At 46.6% G+C, this 17,917-nt stretch overlaps 1 protein-coding gene and 1 long non-coding RNA gene across 2 annotated transcripts; both read left to right on the forward strand.

Annotated features, from left to right (window-relative positions):
- Positions 1–1,758: 1,758 nt before the first annotated feature.
- On the forward strand, positions 1,759–7,574 carry LOC309520691. The gene is made up of 11 exons (XR_014214295.1): positions 1,759–1,990; positions 3,166–3,204; positions 3,928–3,962; positions 4,587–4,671; positions 4,891–4,914; positions 5,292–5,355; positions 5,649–5,722; positions 6,093–6,146; positions 6,559–6,658; positions 6,890–7,012; positions 7,441–7,574. It is a non-coding gene; the product is annotated as an uncharacterized lncRNA (long non-coding RNA).
- A 2,934-nt stretch (positions 7,575–10,508) lies between these two features.
- Positions 10,509–16,262, forward strand: LOC309520604 (uncharacterized protein). The gene is made up of 2 exons (XM_082202577.1): positions 10,509–11,776; positions 14,485–16,262. The coding sequence occupies exons 1-2, from the start codon at positions 11,521–11,523 to the stop codon at positions 14,859–14,861; spliced, it is 633 nt and encodes a 210-aa protein (XP_082058703.1). The 5' UTR covers positions 10,509–11,520; the 3' UTR covers positions 14,862–16,262.
- Positions 16,263–17,917: the final 1,655 nt, after the last annotated feature.

Below are 17,917 nucleotides of genomic sequence, written 5' to 3' on the forward strand. Positions count from 1 at the left end.
TTGATGTGCTTTCGAATTGCTAGGTTGGCAGGAGCAGGGACCGAGCAATGGGAGCTCACCCCGTCGCAGGGATTCGAACTGCCGACCTGATCGGCAAGTCCTAGGCTCTGTGGTTTAACCCTGTTACCTGATGTCATATGTAGCTTCAAAGAAACAATTGCTGCCCTGAGGCATGTTCCCACCTTGGTCTGTGAGTGGAAAGTGGTTGGCATCAAAACTGCTGCTAAAACGGGGACCCTCCCATTTTAACAATTGTTTCAGTAGAAACGGCTTTCCTCCCCTGGAGCAAGAGTCAAAGAGCAGCACAGAGGTCCTGTCTGAAAGCCCTTCTGCAAACAGTTCACTCAATCTGCAAGTTAAGAACTGCAGTTCCGGTGAACCCACTGAGCCTTGGGTGGTGGCCACTTGGGGCATTTTTCACCGCTCGCCCACTGGCAGCCAATACGCTTACTTATGTAGCATGTCAGGTTCTAGTTGGGGAAGTCACCACCTTTACGACCAAACTCATTTCCTAGTGATTTTCAGTGGTAGAATGCCAGATCCTTTTTGGTGGGGGTCCTGGGCTTTAAAGGGCTCAGGGCTGCATCTAATTCAGTACCATTTTTGATTGTTCAGATAAACTCTGATGGTGATTCTGTTTCCACTGTCCCATCAGCTGTGTGATAAGTAGTTTAATCTCAAAAACTCTGAATTGTCCTGACTTGGTCAATTTCTTGACAGTCTCTGATTGGCCTGGCAGCCATTAGCAACATATCTGCATAAACATTTCTACTTTGCTGTAATGCTGTGTGGTTCTGCCTTTGCACAGGAGATAAAAAGATGGATTTCCTTGTATGAAGCTTACTGTAAGCTTGACTTGCTTCCCAATAATTTTTCCAGGGGAAGCAAAATGTTTTCAGATGATGAGTTTAGGGCGAAACAGCACACCAAAAAGAGGAGGAATCGCAAACTTGTTCAGAAATCCTTTGTATACATGCTCCGGGCAAGGGAAGAAATAGAATTCTGCACATGCGCGGGGCCGTTCTCGTTATCACTAGTACTACACGTGCTCCAGAGAGTGCCTGAAGGAGAAAGACTCGAGATTCTGCAGCTCCATTCCTTTCTCCCCCCCCCCCGCCGATCGAGGCCAGTGCGCATGCGGAATCCCTGCGTCCTTTGTTTTACTCGTGCTTGATATTTTCCTATTGCGCTTGCGCAGTCCTCTTCCCGCCCTGCCCTTTCGTAATATGTCCTAGAGACAATAAGGTCATCTGAAAAAGTAGAGCGACACACAAAGGCTATACTTCCGGTATCAATTGAAAAGGAGATGAAGATGACCATTTTAAAGAGGGGGGGCAGTAACACGGTTCTATACCGTCATATCTCCATGGTAAAAGCTCCTTAATTCTCCGCTCCAGCAGTTGTGTCGTGCAGACAGGAACAGAGTATGAAAAATCCGTAATACTATTATCTCTCGAAAATAGTACTGACTATCGTAGGGATAGAAAGAAGGCCATAGAGCTCTCTCTTTTCTATCTCTATGGTCACGGTCGTTTTCTAGCCGCTGTAAAAGAGGGCGCATGCGTTCTAACGTCTCAATGCACGCGCTAAACGGCCGAATTTGTAAAAAGCGATGGCCATTGGGCAGAAAGGGAAGGCGGGGAAGAGTTCCCGGCATGCTCCGCGGCTACTGACTATTTAACCCTTCAGCGGGCGGGCACTGTTTCTCTATCTAAGGCAGTCCTGCGGCAAGGTAAGTAAAGGGCTTGGGAGGGAGAGTTATTGCTTTTTAATCCGGTGCCATCCGCGATTTGTGGAGGGTCACAGGCCTGCAAATCCCACTAAAGGGTTTCTGTACTCTTTCCCTCATCTTTGGGTGTGAATATTGAGTAGCCATTGAGCGTTTTTGTTGAGAAAGGATGCGGTCGACGGGCCGCGTATGACCCTGCAAGCTCGTGCAACGCTTAATTGGGCGCAAGGCCCTTGGATCTCTTGTGGGACTTACTTCTGAGTAAGCATTCGGCCAGTTCTATATAAGAGGTGGCTGAAATACAAATGAAGGTTACTTTATTTGCCATTTAACGGCTGGGTGTAATCGATACTTGATTTGATTTCATTTTTTTTATTGTTTTTCATAAAATATCTCGCAGTGATTCCTGATGCCTGGAATAGATATTGTATGTGCCTGTGGACGATTAGAAACCCTACCGACCTATCAGAAAATGTGAACACGGGCCTGTGTGCCCATCAAGTATTTTTGCATTATGCATAATAATTAAAAAAAAAAAGTTTACATTCCATCCAACCAACCACAAGGCTGCCAGGCTACAGTGTTTATAAGCTATTTTTTACAGATTTATGCAGCAAAGGCCATGAAGCATAAATAATATGAAGGCTTACAGCAGCCTAACTTCTTATTATGGATCTGATCCAGCTTGTGTAATACTTTCTGTGCTGTTATTTATTATTCAGAAAATAATAATTGTTAGGAATCCAATGATTTTTTCATGGTGTAGCTCTGCTGTGTTAAAGAAATCTGAGCTTGGTGCAATATGCTTTTGAGAAACAATGCATAGGTTAGGGCTTCATTTCTCCATAGCTTTTAAGGGTCTGCTGTAGATCTTTCTGATTAAAGTTGGTCACTGGAAATCGAAACCCAAATCACTCTCACAGAGCTACCCTTCACTGAGTACTCTGGGGATTAATTGATAAACCACTTCAGGAACTGTAGCTCTGTGGGAGGAATAGGGGTCACCTAACAAGTCTTAGCATCCTTAACAAACTACAGTTCCCAGGATTCTCTGGGGAAAACATGACTGTTTAAAGTGGTAGAATGCATAGCATTGGTGGGACCCTAGAATTGGCAGTATTGTAAGCCATCTGCTCCAACCCACCACATCAAATCCATAGTGAGGGCATTCCCTAACAGACTACCTTTGCTTAAAAGCTTTTGAGATCAAGTATGGTTTTGGTATAAATTCCCCAGCCATAAGCTAACGCTCCCTCTGTATACTTAATGTCTTTCTCTGATGAAACTACACAGACCTGTACTGAAAAGTTCTGTGAGGACATTGTTTTGTTTCTGAGAATGGACTCCTGGCTGCCAGAGTCAGTTACTACTTTCTAAGGTTATATCACTTGGAAATGTCTAGCTTATAATCAGCTGTTGGCTTTTTCTCCCTCCAGACCTGAATTTGCAAGATCATGTGCGACTGTGCTTTCCAGGTGAGGTGGAAATCAAATGTGTTTAAGCTGTTCTTTGTTATGTACTTGGAAAGATGAGCAGTTGTTGGGCAATTGACGTTTGGTACATGGGAGGTTTTTAAAATATAATATGCTGTGTATTTACATTGGTGTCCAAACATAAAACGAAAATGTCCTATATGAGGTGTACTGTATTTGAATACGTTTTCAAATTTAGAAGTTAGTTCTAACCATGGTCTAGCATGTTGCAGACGACAATTGGGATACAACTCTGCAATGTTTTTGATCCTTCAATTCATTTCTTGCTGGGTGGCTGTGTATGTGTTTGAACAGACCCATAAAGACCACTTGTTCTTTCTGAAAACCTTAGAATGCTATACTTGGTATCATATTTTAAACTTTGCTGCATAGCTCAATCTTGGGTGCCCTTTCTAGCCATTGTTACAAGGGCATCAAGTGCTACAGAGATGAAATCCACGAACTCTCTCTTTCTGAGGCTTCAGTGGAGAAAACCTTTACCAGATTCTGAGTGGCACTAGCCCTGAGCATCAGTGTGGGAGATGGAAATAGATTTTCCCAAAGTGTCCTGACAAAATTGTTCTATGTCCGAGACACAAAGACCATGTGGTCAAGTGTGCAGAATCTATTCCTCATACACACCTTTGGTATAGCAGCATTAGTGGTTGAAGGCAGTGTGGTTTTATTTTTTGATATATATATATTTCATATTCCCCCATTCTACAGCTGCAAGAGTCGTCAGCTATGTGTCTGCACCACATGTAAGTATCTATTTTAAAGTGCATTAAGGACATGCTCAAAGGAACTGTAATTAAAAACAAAATACTCCATTCACCACCACTTCTGTAATTGCCACTTTGGCTACAGTGCTCATTGAATAACATGATCAGCTGGATAATGCAGAAGCCAAAACATTTTCCTTAAATTTAAGATATTCCTGTTTATCTGGTCACTGTAATTTTTTGTGATTTGCTCTCAGATCCTGAGCAAGGGGAACAAAACCTGGCCCTCTTGCATTGTATGTTTACATGCACAGTATACTTGCATGCCATTTAGAGAACAAGTCCATTTGAGAAGGAGCAAAGTAGTCTTGTTGCAGCCAATGTGGCAAATTTCTAGTAGGAGGGGGCAGAAGGAGTTCTCTGGACAAATCCTCTGGGTGTACTTCAAAAATAGAAAGCTTCCAACACACCCTACCAGCTGTTTTGAGCTCCTTTTTGCTGCCTTACTGTGTTCTGTGATGTTAAAATTGACAAGCATATATCTGATGTCTAGTGATGTCAGCTTCCTGTCTGAGAACACAAGACCTTCCAGCTTGCTGAGGAAGGAAGGAAGGAATGGGTATACAAAATAAAACAAAATGCTTCTGATTTCCTTAATTACAGGATGCATATTCCTGAACATGGAGCAGCTGTGTGGAAAACCCTTAAGAGGTATATTTGAGGACCAGTGCATCTGAATGATGGGGAGGTGAGACCTTTGTGCGCTGGGTGTGTTTAGTTCTAGGTGTGTTTCAATCGTTTGTGCTTGACTTGTTTAGTTTGAAATGATGACCTACGTTGATGGACGACATTTAGTCTCATGGCAATAGAGTTACCAAAGCCCTGATCAAACTGCTGCTCCTCCGCATAGCAAATGCATGCTGTCTTGAGTTTCCTTTTACTGAACAAGTTCTTGTGTCCTACACAGGTACAAGGACCCTGGCCAAAAAAAGTGAGTATTGGAGGTACAGCTCATTTTTAAATTTATGGACTGTTTAATATAGGGGTTGGGATGCTGTTAGAGTCCCAGCTTCCATTAGCCCTGGCCAGCATTAGCAAGGATTTTGGGAGTTGTAGTTGAGCAACATCTGGAGGACCTGACATGTTCCTAACCTCTGGGTTAGTGTATTGTTGCTCTTACTTCTGTATTGCCACCCAACTCGCACCTGCTGTCTCCCCAGTGATGAGAGACTTTTACCGCCCCAGTCTGATTTCTTGTGACTGAGTGGTCCTTTCTGAGGCTTAAGAGCTCAGCAGGACTCGGGTGAGGTTGGGTGGTCATAGCTGCAAATCAGGGCTTAATAATAATCATTTTCTCTTTCTTTCCAGGGCCTGCTGTTTCTTTCAAACAGCAGAATGGAGCAGTTAATTTAAAAGACGGTGCTTCCAACAGGTATATTTTTTTTCTTTGCAATCGAACGGCCACATGCTAGCAAGAATAAGATCTAGGAATCTCAAACCTAAAGCATCACTCTGGTCCCAATGAAGAAATCCTATTGCGTCTTATCTTCTGTTTTGGCGCCAGAACCTGCAAAGGTTGAACCCACTGGGGCCAGCAGAGGGGAAAGATGAAACTCTGCTCCAGAAGGAACTGTCTGATGGGACTTAGGTCTGATGAGGAAGGGCTGTAGATCCAGTTCATTTTTATATGCATTTATATACATAGATGACTTTTGTTTCCTTCAGAATGCAGGACATACTCCAGAGAGCCAGCCCTTGTGGACTGGACAGCTTGTCCTCCTGTCTCCAAAGGAAGAAAAGTGAGTTTGCATATAGCGCCAACCTTGCTTTTTAACTTCTCTGCTAATAGTCAGTTCACCCATCCCCAGTTCCCACTGACATGATGATCTCACTTGGAATCTCGTTCGGCTGAATTTTGCTGTTGAGAAGCGGAATCTGAGCATCAGTTGGGAGAGTGACTAAGCTGGAGGTGGTGGTAGTTGCTGTATCAAAACTTGCACCTCGCTGCCTGGCTAAGTAATGTCCCTGCCCTTACAATTTTGCTCCAGTTTTTAAGTTGATGGGATTTCTTTAAATTTGAATATTCCTTCTTGTGGACTAGAGGTCCTGCTTGACAATTTGTTTCTTCTGGATTTCCCCCCCTAAATGACAAAATCATCTTTCTTGCAGAATGGTGAACCTGAATTGGGGGCCCTCCCTCCCTTCCTGGTGGAGATTTAGCAGGTAAAGTTTATCTGATCAGTAAAATGGTAGCATATGTGAAAAGCTTAAAATACAATTTTATTCATTTCTGCTTGGAAGTCCAGTGGGGCTTACAGCCATGTAAGTATATAGGATTGAAACCTTCGAATATCTGGCTGTCCAGATTACAGCTCTCTTTGGGGGATTCCAGAAGCCCTGCACACTGTAACTTTCCAGTATGCATAAAAAAGAGGACTCCCATAAAAGTTAGGAAAGATTGAGCAGTTAGTTGCCTGCAGTTTTAATGATGAGTTTCACTAGCTCACTTTGATCATCTATAAAACCATGAAAATGTTTGAACAGCTGAAAAACTGCAAAGAAACAAATTAGATGGACTAAGCAAGATTTTTGGGCCTTGGGTCTGATTGTGTGTGTGTTTTCCCCCTCCTTGTAGATGACTCCCTGAAGCCAACTACATTCCTAAGCTAGCTGCCAGACCACTGGTCCATTCATCTTTGCATTTTCTACATGAACTGGCAGCAGATGCAAAGAGGGTAAGTGCTTGCCCTCCACAGTTTGGGGGGGGTGAGAAAGAGGAGGGCACTCCCTCCTCTTCCCAAGTTGGCTCCAGTGATGAGATTGTTACCGCCCCAGTCTGATTTCTGTGACTGAGTGGTTCCTTCTGAGCCTAGGAGCATGGCAGCGACATTTGTGTAAGAGATGGGAGATGACAGTTTCTCTTTGACTTCATTATACTTAACATCTCTATTTTTTCCTTTTCATAGAAGAGCTCAAATTGGGGCTCCTGCTGGTCTCTCCAGTAACTGGTAGCTTCCTTATATTCCTGTGATATTGCTGCAGCATTGATTCCTTCCAGCCCACTTCACCCAGCCTTCTGCATCCAACAGGTGAGTTTTAAAAACTGACTGCTCTAAGAGAACAGTAGGGTAGGCAAGTGGGGGGAGAGGTTGATGGGAGCTACAGTTGAGCAACATTTGAACAGGCCACAGGTTCTCCAACTCCTGGGGGTTAGGGGAAGGATTGGAGTATTACATAGTCCCAGAACATGAGCTTTTGGTATAGTGGCGTGGGGAGGAGTCCCAATGAGGAGATAAGGCAACATGTCTTAACCATCTGTCTTGGCTCCAGAACCTGCAAAGGTTGAACCCACTGGAGCTGGCAGAGCGGAGAAGAGGAAACGCTACTCCAGCAGGAGCTGTCTTATGGGATTCGTGGGAGGACAAGCACAGTGGTTGTGTATGGTTTTGATTTGTCACCTATAGTAACTCATCTTTGTTTTCTTTCTCCCTCTTGCCCCGCTCCCCTTTATACACAGGCATGCACAATTGCTGGAGACTGTTTTGAAGATGATCAGCAAGCTGTCAGTACTCTTGATTGATTCCCTCTCCCTCCCCCCCCCCCCAAGTGCTAAAGCAATCAGTCCAATGTTATTGCTTGTAGCCAATGGCACACATCACGCAGCTGCAAAACGACCGAGTTTCCTGAAAAACATGTAGCTTATTACTTTATGCTTTTATTTTCAAACTGCTTTGCTTTTTAGGCAAAAACTAAATTTCATAGAAATGCATTGTGGGCAGTACTGAATAAATTACATATGTGTGACATGTTGCCTTTTGTGTTTTTTTCTGAGTCGTGGGTAAAGGGTTGTCTGTAGCAAAGTTGAGGAGTCGCTATTTCTTTACACCACAATATATGCGGCTCTTCAGTATCCATTCCAGTAACTTGCAAATGGCAGAACTTGCCTTGTTTCTTCATATGTATTTTCCTGAAATTGGCACTCTTTGCAAACGTGATGGAGGGAGAGCTAGGTATGATAATTAATCCGGTAAAAGGTTTCTTTTCCTTCTACAAGCCAAGGGAACTCTTGACAGCTATACAGTGCCATCTACTGCATCTATAATGAATAACACCAATTCACAATGTCAAGCCACTCAATTAAATGGGTGATGAGTGCTCATAAGCTGTCAAGTTGTTTCTCCATACACCCATATTTGCTGACAAGCTTTAGCCTCTTGAGAAATTTCTAAGAATGTTCCCCGCTACTTGTTCCTGCAAAGGACAGCAAGTAATTGTTAGCATGATATTGAGATCAGGATGTAAGCAAAAAACAGGAACTGGCAGGAAGACATTTTGGGGCAACAGAAAATCATTCATGCCTGCGTAACTTCCATTTCAGTGTATCTGAAGAAGTGTGAATGCACACAAAAGCTTATACCTAGAACAAAATTAAGGTAAAGGGACCCCTGACTATTAGGTCCAGTCGTGACCAACTCTGGGGTTGCGGTGCTCATCTCGCTTTATTGGCCATGGGAACCGGTGTACAGCTTCCAAGTCATGTGGCCAGTATGACTAAGCTGCTTCTGGCGAACCAGAGCAGCGCACGAAAACACTGTTTACCTTCCTGCCAGAGCAGTACCTATTTATCTACTTGCACTTTGACATGTTTTCAAACTGCTAGGTTGGCAGGAGCAGGGACCAAGCAACGGGAGCTCACCCTGAACCGTCAACCACCTGATTGGCAAGTCCTAGGCTCTGGTTTAACCCACAGCGCCACCCGCGTCCCACCAGAACAAACTTGGTCTCTAATGTGCTACTGGACAATTTTTATTTTGCCTAAGGAAGTGTCAATGACTTACCTTTAAGCTGTGAAACTTCCCTGTAAAACTGGTGTACGTCCTTTCTGTGACTTATTTTTGATATATGGCATGCTCTTGTTCGAAGGACTGCAGTGAAATTGCCTGTGGATCAAAAGGTGATTTAAAAAAAAGTTCCATCCTATTCATAAAGATCAGGCTTACCAGCTGCCTTGCTTCCATATACAATACTCTGGTTGGCTCCGACCAATAAGAGACCTTCCCGAGGGACTATATGGACTTAGAAATTTTTCTTCTAGCCTCAGTGCTGTACAATGCATTTGGTAGCTGGGCGATACATAAACCTGGTTCTCGTGGTGCATAAGCCTTTGAGCTGCTGAAGTTACTTAGCTAGAAGGCTCTTTCTGGTGGCTCAGTGGGTATCAACAAATGTCAAGTTGATTTCATGGAGTCATTGACAGTATCCCTCACTCATGTCTGCTTTTTGGTCTCCCTCCTTCCCTGCTTCAGCTTCTGCCCTTGATTTCTTTCTGCCGCAGACTCCCAACTCACAAAGCCCTATTACCTCCTGACACCATTTCTCGGTCTTCTCCCTCTGACCACTACTCCCTGGCCACCGAGCCTTACCTTAGGGGTTCCCCAGTCTTTTGCATCCAACAAAGGTGCCAAGTTGCCTCCAGGATTGAAGGGGGGCTGGTGTATGTGTGAGCACTTTGGAGAAGCCAGCCGCTGAAACTACCACACCGGCTCCCTCAACACTGAGGGGCCTGGCCCCCTTCCAACAAATACTGAGGGGGCTTAAGACACCTCTGCCCCCCCTTGAGTTGGCACGCCTGGTGTCCAGCCCGTCCCTGGCAGTTTACGTCTGTAAAATAAGCTTTCTACACACACTATCCTTCCAGCCAAGCGAAAGCATGATCAGAGTTCGAGGTCACGGTTCCTGCCCAACAAAAACAGGAAGGTGGGAAGCAGGGCCAGGGAGGGTTGTGGCTTGAGAAGAGCGTGTACCACTGGGGGAGGGATAAGACCTGATAATGAGTCCCAAGGCGTCATGTCTGGGTCTGGGTGGAGGTTCCCTATCTCCTTTCTGTGCTGAAAAGGACCGCATGAAAGATGTTTATTCTGTCTTTTTGCCACTGAGTCATGCGGATGAACAGCAAGGCCTGCAGCAGATTTGGGGTGAAAAGGCAGCAGCAGCAACAACAAAAATCATATACTGTGTAGTTTGTTGCTAATTGTATTATTACTTAACAGAGCAAGGGAGAGTGTTTGTGGGGTTTTCACAAAGTCACTTGGCTGGCTTTGGGTGCCAGATGCTGTGACTTGCAAATTACAGTGGTACTTCTGGTTCTGAACTTAATTCGTTCCGGAGGTCCGTTCTTAACCTGAAACTGTTCTTAACCTGAAGCACCACTTTAGCTATTTGGGCCTCGCACCACAACCGCACGATTTCTGTTCTCATCCTGAGGTAAAGTTCTTAACCTCAGGTACTGGGTTAGTGGAGTCTGTAACCCGAAGTGTTTGTAACCCGAGGTACCACTGTATGTAGCGATGGGATCTGGTGAGAATCATTTGCCAGACATCCCTGCTTGGGCTTTATTGTTTAGTCGTTTAGTCGTGTCCGACTTTTCGTGACCCCCTGGACCAGAGCACGCCAGGCACTCCTGACTTCCACTACCTCCCACTGTTTGGTCAAACTCATGCTGGTAGCTTTGAGAACACTATCCAACCATCTCGTCCTCTGTCACCCCCTTCTCCTTGTGCCCTCCATCTTTCCCAACATCAGGGTCGTTTCCAGGGAGTCTTCTCTTCTCATGAGGTGGCCAAAGTATTGGAGCCTCAGCTTCACTATCTGTCCTTCCAGTGAGCACTCAGGGCTGATTTCCTTAAGAATGGAGAGGTTTGATCTTCTTGCAGTCCATGGGACTCTCAAGAGTCGCCTCCAGCACCATAATTCAAAAGCATAAATTCTTCAGTGATCAGAAATTATTCTGGTTTTACTACACTGACTGGCAGCAGCTCTCCTGAGTTTCAGACATGAAATATTTCACAGCGCTACCTGGATGTGCCAGGGATTGACATGCATGCCAGAAATCTGCTTGGTTTCACATGGGACATTTCCAGCCCTTAAGAACACGAGGAAAGCCTGCTGGATCAGGTCTATGACCCATCTAGTCCAGCATCCTGTTCTCACAGTGACTGACCATAAGCCTGTGGGAAACACACAAGCAGGTCCCAAGCACAAGACCCAGCAACTGGTCTTCAGAAGTATTCCTGTATTCCTGTGGGGCAAAGCACAACCATTGTGGCTGGTAGATACTGACAGGCCCCTCTTCTCAATGAATTTGGTGTCCACCAGGAATGAGTCACACAGTTTAACTCTGCGCTGCAGGCAGAAGCCTCTGCCTTCTTGCATGCAAGGTCGATTCTTTATCACCGTGTCTGGCTCCTCAAGGCCTTCATCAAGAAACATGCCTCCCGAGTTGTTGTTCTGGGCACCGTCCCAGAGATCAGCAGGGCAAAGGAAGCCGCTCAGGCTTCGGCGGCAAATCCAGACCTCGCCCCGGCCTCTGGCATTCCAAGGCCTCTTCTAAAAGCGTCCCTTGGCAGTTGTTATTCTGGGCACCCACCCAGCAGCTTCGCAGGGGCGAAGGAATCCACACAGCCTTCGGCAGCAAGTCCAGGCATGCCGCCGGATCCAGCCCCTCGTTAGCCTGCCCCCTTCTTCTCTGTCTCTCGGCAGCGGGAACCTTGGTCCTGGCACCGCCCCACAGCAGGCCTCGGCCCCCCTGAAGCGTGCAATGGGTCATCAATGGCTGGCTTTGGCTCTGGTACTGGCTGCCGCAACTGCTCCCAACCGCACGGCAGGCAACGTGCCTGAGTCAGAGGTCCCGGACGCACCCTGCCCTCAGGAAGACAACCCGGAAGCACCGCCGGGAGAGCCGCACGTGGCGCCCAGGTTCAGCACATGCATGCTGCAGTGCGCTGCGCAAGCGATGCTCGGGATGGTTGGCGCCAAGAGCTCCGTCTCCTTGAAGCTCAACGAAGGCAGGGAAGGTAAGGGAGGTGGACGGCCACCCAAAGCGGAGCTGCCATGCCTGCCTTGGAATCCCAGCTGCGTAGCCAATCGAGCGGCAGCAGGGAGGGCTCCACAGGCTCCACCCCAGGGTGGCTTCCCTGCTCTGCTTGCAGCTGCTGGGCGTCACAGGAGCTGCAAGGCCTCCGAGTGCTGTGGGGAGGGCGGGGGAAGAGGCAGGGGGGTCACTTTTGCATCCCACCCCTGAAAAAATATATTGCAGGAAAAAGGATGCTGATTTCCATAACCTTTGTGTGCGTTAATTTATATGCTGAAATGCAAAGGTGTAAATAATTATAGGAGACAACCAGGGCTTTTCCCCCAGCAGGAACTTGACAGAACTCAGTTGGCACCATTGCCATTCTAAGAGAACGAGGGAGGTGTTTGTGGTGAATTCCAGCACCTCTTTTTCTAGAAAAATAGCACTGGCGACAACCATTTTACGTGCGTTCAATATGTGCACGACCGCACACATGCGCATCGCCAAGAACCTGGAAGTGGCATGCAAAGGGGGGGGGGGGAATGGCTGCTGAAAGAGTACAAAAATGGCATGGAAACAGCGCCTAGCAATCCCATAAGCCTTTGCAAGGGCAATCCCAGGAGCCTTTGCACCGACCGTTGAGGCCTGTGGAGAGTTGGTGTTTGAGCGAGGAGGTTTTGAGGGTGTTTTCAGGCTTTCAAGGGTGTTCCCAACACACGCAATTTCACTTAATTGTGCGGTGCCTTGGTATGTAACCCCCTGCGTAAATGGGGAGTTGCGTGTACAGTAATTTAAATACCATGCTGCTTTTTTCTGGCTGTGTGCACATGGTTCCTCTTCCCCTGGGAACAGTAGTACAGTGGTGCCTCGCAAGACGAAAAGAACCCGTTCTGTGATTCTCTTCGTCTAGCGCTTTTTTCGTCTTGCGAAGCAAGCCCATTGAAGGATTAGCGGATTAGCGCTATTAGCGGCTTATCTGCTGATCGGATCAGCTGGTAAGCAGCTTAGCGGCTTAGAAAAAGGGGAGGAAAAGGAAAAAAACCCAGCAGGAACTCGCAAGACATAGGAAATTTGTTTTGCGAAGCACCTCCAAAACAGAAAACGCTTTCGTCTAGTGAGTCTTGCGAGGCATTCGTCTTGCGGGGCACCACTGTAGTTTGTTAAGAGTGCTAGGAATTGTGTGAACTACAATTCCCAGGATTCTTTGGGGGAATGTCAAATGCTTTAGATGTGCCTTAAACGTATGGTGTGTTCACAGCCATAGAGAGGAAGATGGAGATCAGTCTGTGTACCTCCTCCATCTGCTGCCCAGGTGCAAGTGCTGATGGGGGGCATAGGTAGGCCTTACCCTTCCCACTACATGCAATATGGAGCTAATATGGACCTACTGTACAGGCTTGTTGTAAGGATAGCCAAGATAGTGCACGGGGACTGCTTTGAAAGCAAGAAGACACAGGAAGATGCTTTATACTGAATCAGACCACTGGCCTGCCTTTCTCAGTACGGTCTACACAGACTGGCTGCAGTGCCTCCAGGGTTTTGAGCAGGGTTCTCTCTCAGCACTATCCAGAGGCGATACAGATTGAACCTGGGACCTTCTGCATGCAAAGCAGTTGCTCTACCGCTTTTGCTGCCTTCTGGTTTTGCAAAAAACAGAGCAACTGTTAAGACGAAGGACCTGGAAGTCCAAACTATATAGCCATTGAACTGTGCAGGGTTTGTGGGTTATTTTAAAAATATATGTTTGCAGGCCTGTCTTAAAGAGGCTTTGCTATCTTGCTCCTCTGCCTGACAGCTACTGCCCTGATGGACTCTGGAGGACAGAAGTGTTGGCAATCTGATTTGAGGCAATTTGCCTGTGATTACCAGTTGATGGGAATCACAAGCAACGGAAACATTCTTGCACTCAAGCCCTGCTAGTGGGCTTCCCAAACGTACCTGTGAGATTGGGGCCTAATCCAGCAGGACTCTGAATACCAGCTGCTGGGACTTGCTAGCAGCCAGAGCATTGTTGCACCCAAGTCCTGCTTCCCACTGGGGCATCCAGTTGGCCACTGTGAGAAAAGAATGCTGGGCTCGATGAAACTTTGGTCTGATCCAGGGTTGTGGGTTCAAGTCCCAAATTGGGCAAAAGATTCCTGCATTGCAGGGAGTTGGACTAGATGACCCACGTGGTTCTATGTAGTAGGGCTCTGCCTAGATTGTTGCTGCTCATTTATTTGATTTCATATCCACCCCTTCACCTGAAGACACCAGGGAAGCTTACCACAACTTAAAATTCAATATTCAAAATCGTTTAAAACAAAGTACAGTGGTACCTCGGGTTACATATGCTTCAGGTTACAGACTCCGCTAACCCAGAAATAGTGCTTCAGGTTAAGAACTTTGCTTCAGGATGAGAACAGAAATTGTGCTCTGGCGGTGCGGCGGCAGCAGGAGGCCCCATTAGCTAAAGTGGTGCTTCAGGTTAAGAACAGTTTCAGGTTAAGAACGGACCTCCAGAACGAATTAAGTACTTAACCCAAGGTACCACTGTACAATCACACAAATTACAATCACAGGCACAGGGCGGGTTGAAAGACCTGGGCAAATGTTGTTCCCAGAAGCACCTCATGGTCACTGACACACTCCTTCAGCTGGTAAGGGATGCTGAGGCCTATTTTTCTGGAGGGATGCTAACAATGGCCCCCCCTTCGTTCTCTTTAACAGGTGAGGACTACGAATTTTGCTGGATGCTGCATCTCCGCTGCCAGAAGGGAGAGAGACTCACCAAAGCCTTTGTTCTCCTGAACCTGGAGCAGCCCCCGGGGGGAGGCCAGCCGCCTCCCTACAGGCTCCTCCTCACCACCCCTCCCTCCCTACGCCAGTACCTGCGAGCCCGCCAAGGGAACCGACGTGCCCTGTTGAGCAGGGAAGCCTGCGGTGTCCGCTTCGACGTGACGGAGCCCTTCCTCAGCGCTGAGGGAGGCCAGGAGGCCAAGATGTGTGTCAAGGCTGTCTGTCCGGAGGACGATGCTTGTGGGGCCTTGCGTTGCCCGCCTTTCTTGGCTACTTTGTGGCGCAGCGTGCCCAGGCCGGATGGCTAGGCAACAGGAAGGTGGATGGGCTCGCTCCACGGCGGAGTACGATGCCTAGCAACTGTTGGGACTTGGGGGTGTGAGGGAAAGGGCACACAGACTGATATACGCACAAACACACACTCCAGTTCTGCCATTAGCACGTCGGAGGTAGTTTCCTGACAAACTTTACTTCAGCGTTCATTTCTACTTGGCACTGTCAAAGTTACGTCAAACAACGGAAGTAGATCTTAATATATATCTATATTCGTATATGCTAAAGGGAACGTCGAAGGAACCAAAGTATCAACCAAGAGTCTCCAGCATGGTACACATGGGTGCAATGATGCATTTTCATATCTTCCTCCGAGGCTCACAAAGCCTCTGAGCCCACGCTCAGTCTCTTTGCCCCCCTTGTCAAGAGGGTGGTTATCTTTTTCTCCTTTGAAATGTACAAAGAGCTGAAGGAGGACGTTGGAAGAATGATGCTCTTTCCTGCTTCCTCTTTCAGCTCTACGTGCTTTCCAAAACTCAGATGAATACTACTGGATCCAGCTTTCCCCCAGATCCCTCAGCAAAGCAAAGACTGTCTCTGTGCACGATGTGTCTTGGGTGGGATAGAGAGAAGTGACCAGAGTGGGTGGTGTCCACATGGGTCTAAAACGACTGGTGACCATTGGTATAAGCCAACAAGTAGGGATATACATCTATAGTATGCAAAGTGTCACTACTCCCAGGCTGCAACTGCTGCAACTTAAGGGGCTCAGCTGGGTGCCAGAGCGGGGTAAATGGCTCTAGCAGAGCTCCAGGTCCACGTGGTATGCTTAAACTTGCTGACACAACTACCTTAAATATGCTTCACCCACACTGCCATCCAGCAAGTGGTGTGCTGTGGGCACCAGAAGCAAGTGGGAATGGGGGCTGCTGAACTAAGAGCAGCTGTAGTCTGGAGGAAAGGCCATAGCTCATTGCTGGAACATTTGCTTTGCATGCAGAAGATCCCAGATTCAATTCCTGGTATCTCCAGGTAGGGCTGGGAATACCCTCCACCTAAACCTCTGGAGAGCCACTGTCAGTCAGTGTATGCAATACTGAGCTAGATGGACCAATGACCTAATTCAGTATAAGGCTTCTTCCTACAGTAAGACAATGTGAAGCAGGTTTCTCTCTCCCGTGGCACCGCCTGGATGTCTGTCCCGCACACTAAATGCTTATAGATGTCAAGTTAAGATGTATCTTTTTATTCAGGCTATGGAGATGACTGATGTCAAGCATCATATTTTCTGCTGTTGGAATTTATGTTTTATAATGTCCTTGGTTTTGTGATTTTTATATATTGATGTATTGTAATGGACTGTAGTTTACTGTCCTGAGAATTTTTGAATTGAAAGGTGGGTTACAAATCTAATAAAACATCATCATCATAAATAATGATATAGCTCTCTCCCCTTTGACGGTAAATCCCCGAGTGGATGAGTGGTTGCCATGCCAGAGAAACTGGTCAGTTGCCTTCCCTGGGTGGGGTTGCACTCCCCCTGAAAGGGTGGGTATGCAATCTAATTGTGCCTCTGGATCTAGCATTGTCACTAGAGGCCCAGACAACCTCAGTGGCTAGAAGCACCTTTTACCAGTTGCTACTGGTGTGACAATTACAGGCATTCCTGGACTTGGATAGCATGACCATTGTAATTCAGGCACTGGCGACTTCAATGTTAGGTTACTGTAATGTACTGTATGCGAGGCTTCCTCTGCGGTACATCCGGAAGCTGCAGTTAGTGCAGCATGCTGCAGCAAGGTTGCAGACAGGAGTGGGACCCTGCCTGCATTTAATATCTCTGCTCAGAGATTTGCACAGATTCCCCATCTGCTAAGGACCAAGTTCAAGGAGTTACTATCATTATATAATACTACTAGCAGCTTGGGACCTATTTAGTAGCAGGATCACCTTACTTCATACATGGCCGCTCGACTGTTTGATCTGTGGCAACTGTAAAGTTGCCACATACATGTTTTCCACACTTGGAAGCAATTGATCTTTTAGCAGCTATGCTCTGGAACTCCCTGCCTCTTGACACCAGGCTGTGTTCTTTTGGTACCCAAGGTCACCTCAGTGAGGGCTGAGTGCAGATTCAAACTCCGGTCTCCAAGGTTCAACACTCTAGTCTAGCCCCTTCTTGGTAGCGGCACTCATCCTGTGTGTGATAGGAATTTTATGGTCTTAGATATATGGTAATGTTCATAACTGCACATACATAGATCAACACAGAAAGACCGATCTGGAACCATTTTGATTCCTAAACTGACCAAATCCTTTCTCTGCAAGGTTAAACTGGAAAAGCCTCCCCATTGTCTCTTTCCTCACAAATCCTGTCTCAAGGATATGTCTGTTTGAATAAGGTGTGAGCCTGTGACCTGGCCCAGGAAATAAGTATTTTACCACTACAAAAGAATGGCCAGGCTCCCCAGGCAATCCAATCAAGTAACTTGCCAGACAGGAGATAAACTGTGACAGCAGAAAAACAACATTAAAATTTCTGTGATGTAGGTGGGATGTATCTGAGGGGTGGTCTTAGGTTACACCCCTTCTGTGATGTATGCATAATGTTTCTGGGGGTGGTCTTGATCTAGAGGATGGGAATTTCAAAAGTCCTTATAAGCCCTTGCACAGCAATTTTGGGGGGTCCTCTTCCTCTCCTGCGTGTGAGGGGAGCACCCTGTTGCAACAGATCAATAAAGATCAGGCTTACTAGCTGCTTTGCTTCTCAATATTCTCTGGTTGGCCTCTGTTATTTTCTCCTACCAATAGGGAACCTATGTAAGGACTCTATATGGGCTCTTGGATACCCCATAAGGGAAAGGGCATATTTTTATTTGCAACACTGTGCAACGCCCTCCCATCAGATGTCAAAGAAATTAACAACTATCTGTCGTTTAGAAGACATCTGAAGGCAGCCCTGTTTAGGGGTTTTTAATTACTGATATTTTAATATATTTTTAATCTTTTGTTGGAAGCCGCTGGGAAACCCAGCCAGATCGGCGGGGTATAAATATGTTGTTGTTGTTGTTGTTACAGTGGTACCTCGGGT

The sequence above is a fragment of the Podarcis vaucheri genome, assembly GCF_965113315.1.
Source record: "Podarcis vaucheri genome assembly, chromosome: 16".
Taxonomy (NCBI): Eukaryota; Metazoa; Chordata; class Lepidosauria; order Squamata; family Lacertidae; genus Podarcis; species Podarcis vaucheri.

Excerpts from the sequence above, each read along its gene's own strand:
- LOC309520604 (XM_082202577.1), top strand. The coding sequence starts at position 11,521 with ATGGGTCATCAATGGCTGGCTTTGGCTCTGGTACTGGCTGCCGCAACT. Across the intron at positions 11,777-14,484 it reads GCTCAACGAAGGCAGGGAAG|GTGAGGACTACGAATTTTGC; the intron begins GTAAGGGAGGTG and ends TCTCTTTAACAG.